The sequence below is a fragment of the Girardinichthys multiradiatus genome, chromosome 4, assembly GCF_021462225.1.
Source record: "Girardinichthys multiradiatus isolate DD_20200921_A chromosome 4, DD_fGirMul_XY1, whole genome shotgun sequence".
In the NCBI taxonomy this organism is placed as follows: domain Eukaryota; kingdom Metazoa; phylum Chordata; class Actinopteri; order Cyprinodontiformes; family Goodeidae; genus Girardinichthys; species Girardinichthys multiradiatus.
In genome coordinates, this window is record NC_061797.1 from 23,638,268 (window position 1) to 23,652,485 (window position 14,218).

General features: G+C 42.0%; 1 protein-coding gene across 1 annotated transcript in view; it reads left to right on the forward strand.

The window, feature by feature from the left end:
- The window catches only part of ankrd11 (ankyrin repeat domain 11), a 115,565-nt gene that overhangs the window by 94,218 nt on the left and 7,129 nt on the right, over window positions 1-14,218 (forward strand). Inside the window, 5 exon segments of the mRNA XM_047363147.1 lie at window positions 7,235-7,405; window positions 8,434-8,634; window positions 8,760-8,902; window positions 9,505-9,652; window positions 9,757-14,164. Coding sequence (XP_047219103.1) covers window positions 7,235-7,405; window positions 8,434-8,634; window positions 8,760-8,902; window positions 9,505-9,652; window positions 9,757-14,164 — 5,071 coding nt within the window.

Below are 14,218 nucleotides of genomic sequence, written 5' to 3' on the forward strand. Positions count from 1 at the left end.
GCTGTTCCTAAGCTGTTATTAGCCAGACCCACTGCTGTCCCGTTGGGGGGAGGGGTAAAGGGGTGTTACTGTATTGTGGGGGTTGGATTTTTTAGGTAGCTACACGAAGGTACTTGTCAAAGTAGCATTACTGTGAATACCAGGACTCAGGCTTTCCCAGCAGAGCCTGTTCAGAATATGAGCTTTGATCTTCACTTTACCCGTCTGTAGTCACAATGTTGTGACTAACCCATGTTCAGAAGGCTTGAACTCATCTGGTTTGCTGTTTGATAACATTAGTTTTGGGTCTTCTTGTCAGATTTGTAACCTAGCTTTATGAACTAAGAGAGACTTGCTGTGTGGTGTTTAACAAACATGTTGTAACTTCTGCCATACCTACCAGTTACATAATTTGGTGTCACAGTATTGGTGTTGCGCTGTTTGTCTCTTGCCAGATCTGCAGTTACTACTTCTTTCAGCTATGGAGTTTGCCTTCCTGTTCTCCAGTCTCCCAGATGATCAGATAGAAGCTTTTCACATAAAATACTCTCAGCGTGCAGCTTGTGTTTGTACTGACGGACATGTTCATATTGGACTGCGAGCACATTGCATGTCCCTGTGTTCACACTGTACGTTTCATTCTCTCTTGCTCTGTATTGAACATTGAGAAAACATCCTGTTGGCTATTTCCTGCCAGTTGTCCCTTAACTTCCTCTTTGGGTAACATTTACAACTCCCCAAACACAATGTGTTATACTCTAAGCTTCTACGAACATACCTGGTCTGGCTGGTTAGAGTGGTTAGCCTTGTCATGGCGTCTGTTGGAAGCAGAAAGTGTTTTTATTTTGTTGTTACCTCACACTTTAGTATTATATGCCTGCCATTTGAAAATCTACCTTTATTAAAACGTGCCATTTATGTTTGATGTGTATTTCTTCCCCTGGCTCAGGTAGGCGGTCTATTCATGGGGTGACAGTCCCTAGCTCACTTGCTTTTCTTATCTATTCTCTTATCCTCTTAGTCAAGTTTCCAGGAGGAAGGAGAGTAAGGTTTCACCCGTCTTAAAGCTGAGTCATATCATTTTACTGAGACACAATAAAGCACTGTCCCCTAAATGGACATCAAACAAATAGTTGAAGCATGGTGTGTGTGTGTGTGTGTGTAGGGGGGGATGGGTGTTTTATGGGGGGATGGGTGTTTTAGGGTGTGTGTGTGGGGGGGATGGGTGTTTTAGGGTATGTGTGTGGGGGGGACGGGTGTTTTAGGGTGTGTGTGTGTAGGGGGGATGGGTGTTTTAGGGTATGTGTGTGTGTAGGGGGGATGGGTGTTTTAGGGTATGTGTGTGGGGGGGATGGGTGTTTTAGGGTATGTGTGTAGGGTGGGATGGGTGTTTTAGGGTGTGTGTGTGTAGGAGGTTGGGTGTTTTAGGGTGTGTGTGTGTGTGTGTGTCTGTCTGTCTTTGTTACAGAAATCTAAGCGTGATGGGCACTATTAATTTACGTTAAACTGAATAATTAATGGCTTGCAAATAACGTGTCACTTTTCTTCAAACTATTTTAAACACACACACACACACACACACATAGATGGCAGATAAAAAAAATCTATTTTTTGATGCATCAAGATCTGCACATAGACTATTCTAACTAAATTAACAAATTCGAAACTTGATTATCGTAATGTTAATTGATGGCCTAATTTTGAGGAACTGCAAAACGGAACTCAGAAGTGCATACGTGTGGCACCAGGACAGTTTACGGTGAACACCTAAAGTCTTACAGTCTATACACTGCATCCTGAAGCCACACAATTTTAACTCTGTGTTGAACTAAAAGGAAACATTTAAAAACACGTCTTACATGGTGACGGAAGCAAAACAGCTGGTCTAACCTGCCGCTGTAAACCAGAAGACCATCGAGCTACCCCCTACTTCGGAGAAGGCGAAACTAATTACGAAGTTCATTACAACTGTTACCTCAAAGGATCTATGACCTTCGAGAGTTGTTTAGAATCTGGGATTTTGTGCTGTGGAGCTTTCTTTGGAGATAACATCCCACCTCAAAGATATTTCACTGAAACAACTCCCACATTGTCACAGTGTCTGCGCATTTTCTGATGCGCGACAGCTAGCATGTTTGGTGCACCAGACGAGAGCGCTACTAAGATGTAGCAGAAAAACCTCAAATCGCTAGGAAAGATTTAGCTTTAGTTACAGGTGAAGTGAGAGATCTTAAACTCATTAACTTGTGAATAAGGTCAGCCGATTGTTAGTACAAAGTACGAGTAATTCACACACAGTTGCATTATTTTGTGTGTGTGTGTGTTCCTGTCTTGGCATCACAGTGAGAACCATTTTCCCTATTTCACCATCAAATTGAGGACCGTTTGTACCAAAGTGAGGACATTTTGCTGGTCCTCACGACCTATTTTGCTAACGGTTAGGTTTAGGACTAAGATGTGAATTGAGTTTAGGTTAAGGTTAGGGTTAGGCATGCACTGGTAATGGTTAGGTTTAGGGTTATTGTCAGGGTTAGGGCATAGAAAGGGTTGAAAATGCCTGAAAATCAATGGGAGTCAACACATGGTCCTCACTACATATAGCAAAACAAGAGAGTGTGTGTGTGTGTGTGTGTGTGTGTGTGTGTGTGTGTGTGTGTTTTTCTATAATCTTATGTCCATCTAGCCTGAGTTGTTCTGTTTGATCAGTCTGATCCACAAACGAGACATGAGCAGGCCCTGGTATTGTGTGGGCTTAGACTTGTACATTGTCTAGCAGCATTGCTCTATATGGGTGCATTTAGGGTATGACTGCCTTCATGCTTCCCCGTCTTTAAACATAGCATGGAAAAACTAGCTTAGCAGTTTCACTGTTCTGCTGCAGGAAAAGAAAAACATGTTTGGACTGCTTCTGCGGTCCCTGCTGTCTTTACAGAAGGAATGTCTGTAAATGGCGATTGCTTTGGAGAACGTGAGAGTGTATCAAAGACTGCTGCAGGACACATTAGCTGTAAGTGTTCACAGATGTTAGTGAAAGTTTATCTGCTCTGTACATGTGACTGGGAAAATATTTTCCTGGAAGGCCTTTTGACACCGGAAGCACGAGCTTCATTCCTTCTTGGCCTATTTACTTGTGTGTTTGTTGCCTCAAGCTTTGCATTCAGTCTTGGACTAAAAGAAGCTCCACAGAGATCAGGGGCAGACATATGCTTTGCTGTAATGTGCCTCCATACATCCAGATATGCTGTTTAAGTTTCAGCCTTTGTGTTTGGAGTCTGCAAATGCTGGGAGAATTTCCTGTTGGCACAGGGAGCTTCCCCCCCTCGGTGATGAAGTGCTACACTCACGTGTAGCTGTACACTCTGTGGGTCATCAGATGGTATGTTGCCACTAAAAATAATTGTGGGATGTGTCTTTGTGGAGCAGCTGCTTTTGTCCAGTAGCTCTGTGTCTCCAGTAATCCTGGCAGGCAGCGGTGACCTTGGCAAGGCCATGTTGAGTTGAAATGCACACCAGCTATTTCATAATAACTACGGTTTTGCCAAGTCACACCCTTTTTCCCTCTTTTCACAATTTTGCCTGATTGGCTTGGACACAGACGGACATAAATACGGCCTGTTGGCCCTTCCTTTCCTCAGGGGCCGCTGGTTAATGACACCAGTCACTTACTTCTACCCACAAACTCCCTGGACACTGAGTTGCACATGCAGAAAATTAGAAATTATGGTGTTCAGGTTTTTTTTCCACACTAGTCTGCAAAGGACATCCTAGAAAAAAGAAAACAGTGTGCTTTTTCGAGACACTAAACCATAGGACTATACTGTTGCCTATTCTAAGCCACTCTAAGCCATTACCATCTGTTAGCTTATTTCCTCTTTTAGTACTTTCTTATACTGTATTTCATTGCAACTTGAATGCAGACAAATCTGTTTATTATCATACTTTGTGTTTTGTAATCAGATCAGAGTCTAGAAAAAGTGAATAAAATGTTTCTGATTAAAACTGCTGAACAGAACTGTTTTTTTTTTTATGTTTTAGAAAGACCTGCTCATACCTTCTGTTTTTTATTGTAATGGTGTATCTGTTGGGGAGTTATAGTTTACATGCACTGTACTATGTTATTTATGGAGAGTCACTAGATTTGAAAACATGAGTTTTGAGACGTACAGTGATAATAAAACTGCTAAATTTGATATGAGGAGAAGAGACTGGCAGATTTGCTGTCGGACATGGGGGAATGGGGGTTAAAAATAACATGTAAACATAGTATTGAGCACAATCTAATCATTTTTATTTCTCCATTGTTGGCTTTTAAAACTGGTTTAAGAAACCGGTTTTAGCTTTCTGGGGCTAAGGGTCTTGCTCAGGGACCCAGAGTGGTAATCTGTGGGATACGAACCTGGCCCCTTGTGTCCCCTCTGGAACACAAACCTCCTGCTCTAACCACTAGGCCACCATGCTGTACAGATCCTGCCATGAGTTTTGACACGAGGAATATTTCCAAAGCCTCTGAATTCAATTAAAATGTTACTTTTAGAGCTCGTCGTAAAACACGATTTGGTGCAGTCTTTTCAAAAAGTGAAAAGACAGCTTAAAATACTTATTTTTTACATACACCATGTTTGATGACACATTACCTTTTGTTTCTCACCGTCTGACAACAAATAAGACAATACTTTATTTTCTTAGGATTACCACAACTGTTTCTATTTGCTGAATGGAAAAATAACAGAAAGGATTTTCTAACTCAGTCAGGTTTGGAGGCCACCATGCTCACACAAATCTCCTCACCTCTGCTCACAAATTTTTTATGGGACTGAGATCTGAGCTTTGTCCCTCAGTGCATTTGCAAACTGTAAATTGGCTTTTTATGTTACTTTTGGAGTGATGGCTTCTTCCAAGTTGAGTGGCCTTTCCCCCTCATGTTGGAAGGCCACTCAACAACATTCTTCGTGTTCCAGTGTGTGGCACTGGTTAAGGTGGTAAAACAGATTGTAGGTAATCCCCAACTTTGTCGAAGCATGCGCGCGACGTAATTTGCAGTGTACAGATTAAAAAATACCTCCTCTATTTGGACCCTGCTTGTCAGCGATGTCGTTCGCTGGGTCTTACGTCTTTTATTCTTTGGGGAACAAAATTTGTTCTGCTTTTCCAGTGAAAAACAGCGCCTCAAACATTAGCCGTTAGCATGTCTGGCTGCAACTCCTATTATCATTGGCTATTCATCTTGTCTGTATATCGAAGGTCTGCATCGACCCTTTCTCATAGGTCTATTGAGGAAAAATTATATCGAGATATATATGTCTATCGTTTTATCGCCCAGCTCTAAGTTGCCATCATCATATAGTTTTTCCCAAATTATATAAAGGCATGGTGGTCTTTTTGTATGTAAACTTATGATTCTATATAAAATGATCTCCTCCATCATTCTGACATTTAGCAAAAATAAATAATGTTGGTGTCTGACAGATATTAATATCCAACAGTGAGAAAAAATGTCTTATTTACAGTGTTGGTAGATATCTGGTTTCAACAGCATTTGCAGTAAAATAACATTAAATTTCATCACTATCACTACATTACTATTGGGATTGTATAGCTCTTAACTCACAGATGCTGCAGTCTCTCTTAAATGTGTTTCTTGATAGCAGCAGAAATATTGTCCTTACAAATGATCCTTATATGTTTATTAGTTCATCTTTGCCCTTGCCGTCAGTGTTTTTATCTGCAGCACCTTCCTGACATTCTAGGCTAACATTAGCATGTTTACTTTATTTTTGGATATGACTTGTTGATAATTTGGCTCATAACATATTAACTTAATGTTGGTATCAGAGATTGAAGGTTCCAGTCAATTGTGTGTAGACGAAATTGGCAGGAAGTGGGTTTTTTTATTCATAAACTGTTTACTCTGTATTAAGGTTGCAAAATATGAGTAGTGTTTTGCCTTCAGAACTGCCTTAATCCTTCATGGCATCGATTCAACAAGGTACTGGAAACATTCCTCAGAGAGTTTGGTCCATATTGACATGATCGCATCACACAGATGCTGCAGATTTGTCGGCTGCACATCCATGATGCGAATCTCCCGTTCCACCACATCCCAAAGGTGCTCTGTTGGATTGAGATCTGGTGACTGTGGAGGCCATTTGAGTCCAATGAACTCATTGTCATGTTCAAGAAACCAGTCTGAGAGGATTCATGCTTTATGACATGGCGCGTTATCCTGCTGGAAGTAACCATCAGAAGATGGGTACACTGTGGTCAGAAAGGGATGGACATGGTCAGCAACAATACTCAGGTAGGCTGTGGCGTTGACACGATGCTCAGTTGGTACTAAGGGGCCCAAAGTGTGCCAAGAAAATATCCCCCCCACCCTTACACCACCAGCCTGAACCGTTGATACAAGGCAGGATGGATTCATGCTTTCATGTTGTTGACGCCAAATTCTGACCCTACCATCCGAATGTTGCAGCAGAAATCGAGACTCATCAGACCAGGCAATGTTTTTCCAATCTTCTATTGTCCAATTTTGGTGAGCCTGTGCGAATTGTAGACTCAGTTTCCTGTTCTTAGCTGACAGGAGTGGCACCCTGTGTGGTCTTCTACTGCTGTAGTCTATCCGCCTCAAGGTTCGACGTGTTGTACGTTCAGAGATGCTCTTCTTCATGCCTTGATTGTAACAAGTGGTTATTTGAGTTACTGTTGCCTTTCTATCAGCTTGAACCAGTCTGGCCATTCTCCTCTGACCTCTGACATCAACAAGGCCTTTGCACCCACAGAACTGCCGCTCACTGGATATTTTCTCTTTTTCGGACCATTCTCTGTAAACCCTAGAGATGGTAGTGAGTGAAAATCCCAGTAGATCAGCAGTTTCTGAAATACTCAGACCAGCCCGTCTGGCACCAATAACTGTGCCACATTCAAAGTCACTTAAATCACCTTTCTTCCCCGTTCTGATGCTCAGTTTGAACTGCAGGAGATTGTCTTGACCATCTCTACATGCCTAAATGCATTGAGTTGCAGCCACGTGATTGGCTGATTAGAAATTTGCATTTAACGAGCAGTCGGACAAGTGTACCTAATAAAGTGACCGGTGAGTGTATATGCATATGCTTTTTTATTTACTTTTTTCAGAAATATAAATTCACATCAGTAAGAATCGTGTTAGAAAGTAGTTGTACATTTGTTTACATGTACATCTACAGAGGCAAATAAAATGTCTTAATTTTCTTTTCTCCTTTTGCTTATTTCACAGAGAAACCAGGTCCAGAGAGGAAGCGCATTAAAAAGGAGCCCACTAACACCAGGAAGAGCTTGCCGTTCGGAATGGGGATGCCTGGGATCCGGGCCGGGTACCCTGTGTCTGAGCGGCAGCAGGTGGCCTTGCTCATGCAAATGACAGCTGCGAAGACCGTCAACAGCCCAGGTGCGTGCTTATCATTTAGGCCACGTCTTCTGTGGACCGGTGGCGGAAAAGAAAACGGCGATTGGATGGATCTTTATATGTAGACGGTGTGTGTGGGAGAGCAGTATGCGTAGGCGGGGTAAAAGTGAGCCAGATGGGGGATGAGTCACAGGTTTTTGTTTTTGTTTATTTTGGAAATCTTAAGCATTTTCCCTGCTGATTTTTGCCTCATCTCTAGCCTGCCTCTGGATACAATCAGTTTTAGATATCCTAGCGTAAATAACACATAAATAGAGTAACAATTTAAACACATGCTGTCAGTGATGGATGATATTTTGACAAACAGTGACATTAGCAGACTGGTGCAGTACATGTAGTTTTCCAAATACAATACGGAAACAAAACTAGCTTTAGCTACCGTGTTACTCTGGGACTGATTGTGTGATCTCATGATTTGAGCCAAATGGCAACAGACAGGAAAATGCAAAAAGCAGACAAGAATTTAGTTGTGTACCTGATCATCAGTGTCATGTGAGCTTTAAGATCATTCATTGAAATTAATAATGTTTACTCAGATTTTTAGTAGTTGGAGTAATTTGTCTGGAAACATATTAGATGCCAATATTTGGATCATTGTTGCAACCTTATGTTTTTTTTCTCTTGGTGTTGACATTTTAGATCTGTGCAAAGACACTTTTATTTATGTTAATTCCTTCCTTGCATGCCCAGAGGGATTGACATAGATTAAATGATTTTATTTCAAATGTTATTTTGGACAATAGCTGTACAAAGTCAATAATGTAAATGGGATATAGGCTTGAGTTTAATGTTACAAATGTGAAAAAAGGCTCAAGTAAAGTGGTTTCAATTAATGTGCTGTGGTTTCGTGGAGCGTGATTGCCCCCTTGTGGCTGTAAGATTTTCAAACGCCTATTACTTCACGGCATTTGCAGAAAAAAACCTAAATGGTCCTTGTACATTTTTGGAAACTATTAGAAATTAGGAGACTATTCTAGGATTTAATTGAGTCATTTATCTTCTGTGTGCAGACACAACACCAAAGCATCAGTCACAGTCCTGTGTGGGTCAGAAGGGAACGCCAAACTCTGCATCTAAAACCAAAGACAAAGTGAATAAAAGAAATGAGAGAGGAGAGACTCGACTGCACCGAGCAGCTATCCGTGGAGAGGTGCGCCGCATCAAGGAGCTCATCAGTGAGGGAGCTGATGTGAATGTAAAAGACTTTGCAGGTGAGAAGTTTCTCATGCACCTTACAAACGCAGATGCATGTTTCCCCTCAGATACAGAACCACTAAACTACAGAACTACTAAACTACAGCACACTTTTGACTCAGCCATTGTTTTTTATCTTTAGGCTGGACTGCATTGCATGAAGCCTGCAACAGGGGGTATTATGATGTGGCCAAACAGCTGCTGGCAGCCGGAGCTGAAGTCAACACCAAGGGTCTGGATGATGACACTCCCCTGCATGATGCCTCCAACAATGGGCATTTCAAGGTAAAAGGAAAATAATAAAGCAAAGTGAATTTTTCAAATTCAATCAGCATTGTAAGATATGCAGAGAAGAGAAAAATGTCTTGAAGAATTCAAAGCAATAAAACTTATCATTGTGCTATGAAAATAGCTGTGGCAAATGAAAAGCCAGGTGCAACAGGTATGATCAACGTGTTACATTGGCTGAGGCCAGAGATAACGGCAGGTCTTCAGGCAGTCTCATTACGTGTTTTTTATTCAGTGTAAAAGTCTTATTTTAGCTCAATAGGTTTACATTACTTTAATATTTAAAGCAGAGGTCTCCAAACCATCCTGAAAGTCTAGATCTGGACCCAAATGAAGTGTTGGATACAGGTCATTTATTAGATTTAGATTACTTGTGGAATCTATTTTTTCTTGCATTTATGGCATTTAGCCTTAACAGTACTAGCGACTGATTACTACGATTGGTAGAAACGGTGTTGGCTGAGAAGACAGCATGCAGAGAGGTAGAGACACAGCAACATGAGAATGCAATAAGAAGGTGAAGAAAATCAGCATAGCAAAAATAAGAAAGTTGAGACGGAAGATGGGAGATTTTCACCCAGACTGAATTGACTCCTCAGGTCGTGAAACTACTTTTACGCTACGGAGCAGATCCACGTCAAAGCAACAGGAGAGGTGAAACACCACTGAAGGTTGCCAGCTCTCCAACTATGCTGAATCTGTTACTAGGGAAGGGCACTTACACCTCGAGTGAAGAGAGTTCATCAGGTTTGTCTATTTTTTTGTTTTGAACCTCCTATTTTGTTTAAGTAGATGAGATGTTGCTGTATTTGACTGTGAAGCTGAGTATTGATTATGCCTATGTCTGACAGAATCTTCAGAGGAGGAAGATGCGCCTTCGTTTGCCCCTTCAAGCTCTGTAGATGGCAATAACACCGACTCAGAGTTTGAGAAGGGCCTGAAGCTAAAAGGTAAAGCCACAGATCCGCCTAAATCTGCTGTGACGCCCGTCAAAGACGAATACGAATTCGACGAGGACGATGAGGAGGAGCGCGTCCCTCCCGTAGACGATAAACATCTCTTAAAGAAAGATTTCAGAAAGGACTCCGTTAGCAAGACCAACAGCTTCATCGCTATACCCAAGACAGAGGTGAAAACCTATTCCAAAAGCAACTCGCTCACACCAAAGAAAACAGTCAGGCGGATCATCTCTGACAGTAACAGTTCAGATGAGGATGATAGGACGTTGTGTTTCACACCAGCGCCCACACCTCGACAACAAGCCCAGCAAACAAATACCAAGACCAGAGACTCTGGCTCCAAGCAACAAAAAGACAAAAACAAAGTCAAAAAGAAGCGAAAGAAGGAGAGCAAAAATAATGTCAGCAAAGAGGTCAGGTTTGGGAAAGTCAACGATAAGTTCTGCACATCTGACTCTGATTGTGGAGATTTGGAAAGCGAAGACGACAAGGGCTCAAACAGCATAAAGGACTCTGCTACAATTAACCTTAAAGAGTCCCCTGGCTTTAATGCCTCTTCCTCCTCACATGGAAACCTAAACTCTCAGAAACAGGCACCCTCGTTAGCGGAGCAGCATCCAAAGCAGTGGAGGACAGATGGCTGGAAGACAGTGTCGTCACCTACGTGGTCGGACGTCAGTTCTCTTTCAGATCCAGTCAGTGAGTCAGAGTACTCTGATTCGAGTGTGGAGTCAGTAAAGCAAGTTAAGAGGAAAGCGCAGGAGAACAAAAAGAAGAACAACCATGTGCACAGTAACATTATTGAGAAGAAAAACTCTGATCTCTATAAAAACTCCACTTCAGAGAGCGCAGCCTCCAAAACTGATGTGGATGGAAAAGTGATTAAAAAACATAAAGTGAAGCACAAACATAAAAACAAGGAAAAGGACAAAGCTCCAAGTGTTGTGCTCAATCAGGATATGAATGAGAAATTTGTAAAGAGCTACTCTTTTGACTTTGATGATTCAAGGCAGAAATCCTTAATTGTTGAGTCCGAATCAGCATCCGAGAACAAGGTGAAATTATCCAAGCACGACAAAGACCATTCAAAAAAGGAGGACAGGCTTACAAAAAACAAGTCTGATGATAAAGATTGGTCATCTGGAAAAGACCTACATAGAACAGCAAAGGAGGAGAAAAGCAGAAAAGCTAAAGAAACCACAAAAGATAAGGCAAACAAGGAGGAGAGGGAGAAGCCTGCAAAATCTGACAAGGAAAGAAATTTCAAAGAAAAGGAGAAACCCAAGGAGGATAAACAGAAGCCCCACAAAGAGGAGAAAAAGAAAAAGTCCAAGGAGAAGTCGTCCTCCAAGGCGGAAAGGAAAAGTGAGCAGAAAGAGGAGAAACATCTAAAGGTGGACAAGGAGAAAAACATCAAAGAGGAGAGAGAGAAATGTAAAAAAGATAAAATACTGAAAGAAGAGTCTGATCATGAAGGCTATGACATTAATAACTGCTTCCTCAACCTGGATGACACAAAGCTTAGTGCATCAGATGACCATCATGACCGATGGGGTTCTGAGATGTCCTCAGATTCCTCCCTCTATGGAGATGACAGTTGGGACGTTCCCATTAAAGAAGTCAAGGAATATAAGTCCAACAACACCGTCAAGCTAATTGTTGAGACTGTTAAAGAAGAGACGAGAAGAAAAGAAAACAAAGTAAAGGACAAGAAGTCAGAGCACAGTGACAAAAGATCAGAGAAGGAAGCAACATCAAAGAAAAAAGAAAAAGACTTGTCAGAAAAGACAAACGAGAAGAAAAAAGAGTGGTCAGAAAAACAAAAACTTAACTCCAGCCACTCGCTTGAAAAAGACAAAAAGAGGAAGGAGTCCACAGAAACAGTTAAAGACAAAAAAGACAAGGATTCTTTAGACAGCAGTCGCGACCGTAAAGACTCATATGACAGTGTAAAAGAAAGAAAAGATCAGAAAATCAAGCAGGAATCAATAGGAGATGAATACGGCAACGATACATTTTTTAAAGACATGGATGCTGTCAGGGACAGAAACCACTCTGGAAAGGAGAAAGAAAAGAAAGGAGAGGCAACAGAGAAGCGGGAAAAGGCAAAAACCGACAAGCACAAAGACAAAACAAAGGACAGAGGAGTTGACCATGAGAAGGAGAAGACTGAACGGAGCTCCGCTGAGAAAACTGTCAAGGAAAAAGACGAAGACCGGGGCACCAAAGACAAGAAGGAGGGATCCAAAGACAGACACAAAGACTCTCATGGCAAAGACAAAGATCGAAAGATGTCTTCAGAACAGACAAAAGACAAGAAAGAGAAGTCCTCTCAAGACAAACATGCTGACAGGGAGAAGGATTTGATGGAAGTCAAAAAAGAAGAGAGAAAACCCGAGAAAATCAGAGAAAAAACTTGGTACAAGATTGCTGACATCTTTACGGATGAAAGTGACGATGATGAGGACAGTTACAAAAGCACTGTTATTGTTGGGTCGGGCTCCATCAGAAAAGACTCGACACCCGATCAGGATGAGCTGGATCACTTCCACTCAGAAAAAATGAGAAAATCTTCTGCAGACACTAAACACAACACAGAAAAGGCAAAAGACAAAGACCACAAAGAAAAGAAGAAAGATAAGGCCTCATTTGACTCTGGGAAAGAGAGGAAAGGCTCCCTAGAAAAACACAACAAAGACAAAAAGGATTCAGTAGACGGAAAATATAAGGAAAGGAAAGATAGAATATCAGTGGACTCAAACCAAGACAAGAAAAACAAGCAAAAGCTGTTGGACAAAAGGGACGCGAGTGAGGAAAAGACAAAGAGCAAATATAAAGACAAGCAGGACCATTTGAAGGAAAGAAAGCCCTCTAAGGGTAGTGGTGAAAATGAAAAGTCCCTGTTAGAAAAACTAGAGGAGGAGGCTATGAATGACTACAAGGATGACTCCAACGACAAGAACAGTGACATCTCCTCAGATAGTTTTACTGATCGAGGCCACGAGCCAGTCCTCAGCAGTTACTACGACTCTTTGAACCTGACTGATATCTCTGAGGACAGGAGAGATTCTTTGTCCATAGCCACACCACAGGATCGGTTCAGAGACAAAGAGAGACACCGACATTCCTCCTCTTCATCATCCAAGAAGAGCCATGACAAGGAGAAAGAAAAAGTCAAGAAGGACAAAGGAGATAAACGTGACAAAACTGGGGAGAACCGAGAGTCCTACAGCCGCAGAGAGAGTCTACCTTTTGAGAAGGAACCCATGCCTCTGGAGGCTGATCCTTACACATTCCCGTTCGGAGGCAAGGGAGACGGCGATGACGACTTTGATAAAACTTTGGAATTCGAAAAAGAGATGTCTAAAAAGGACAAAGAGAAATCCACTGGTATCATTGGAGACAGGATGAAGGACAAGAAGAAAAAGGAGAAACATAAAGATAAAGTTAAGGAGGAGAAGAATAAATACATGGATGGCTTTGGGTCATTTAAGCACAGAGAGGATGTGAAGTCTGGGTTGAAAGAAAGCCCCCAGGTCACTGTCCTGAAAGACAGGTCGAAAGAGCAAAGTCCTAAATTTGATCTGAAAAAAGACAGAACGCGGGACATGTTGGACAAGGATAACAGAATGGATCACAGTAAATCTAAAGCTAAGGATGAAAATGAAAAGCTCCCGCAGTCCAAAGACCAGGTGCGGAAAGACATTCGCCCACGTGAAAAACTGCTGGTGGACGATGATCATCAGATGACGAGTTTTGGTCAAATGTTGAGTCTTAAAGATCAGGAGGTTAGAGCCTGCATCAAGAAGCAAAAGGAAAAAATGAAACAGATGGAGAGGCTGAGACCCAAGACAGGGGATCCTAAGCTCAAAGACAAAGCCAAGTCCACCGAGGAAGTAAAGAAAAATCGCAGTGAGCTATCTACAAAGAAATTGAATAGCCTGGAGTCGGGTCTGAAAGAGAAAAAGCTCAAGGATGTGGGCCTTCCTGCTCAGATTATGTCTCCAGGGAGGAAGTTCCAGCCTACCGACAGTCAGAGCTCAAAGGACTGGATGACCGGGCACCAAATGAAGGAGAACCTCCCTGCTTCTCCAAGGCCAGATCAAAACAGGCCAACCGGTGTTCCCACGCCAACATCTGTCATCTCTTGTCCCAGCTTTGAGGAAGTGATGCAGACTCCACGTACCCCCTCTTGCAGTCCAGAGGATTATCCTGACATTATGCTTGATGGGCTGGACTGCCAGAACTCATCAGCCATGACAATGTCAATGAATGCCTGTTCCCCAACATTCTTTGAAAGGTAAAGTATCTAAACATATAATCATAAAATAAGGTTACAGATGTGTGTACTCTG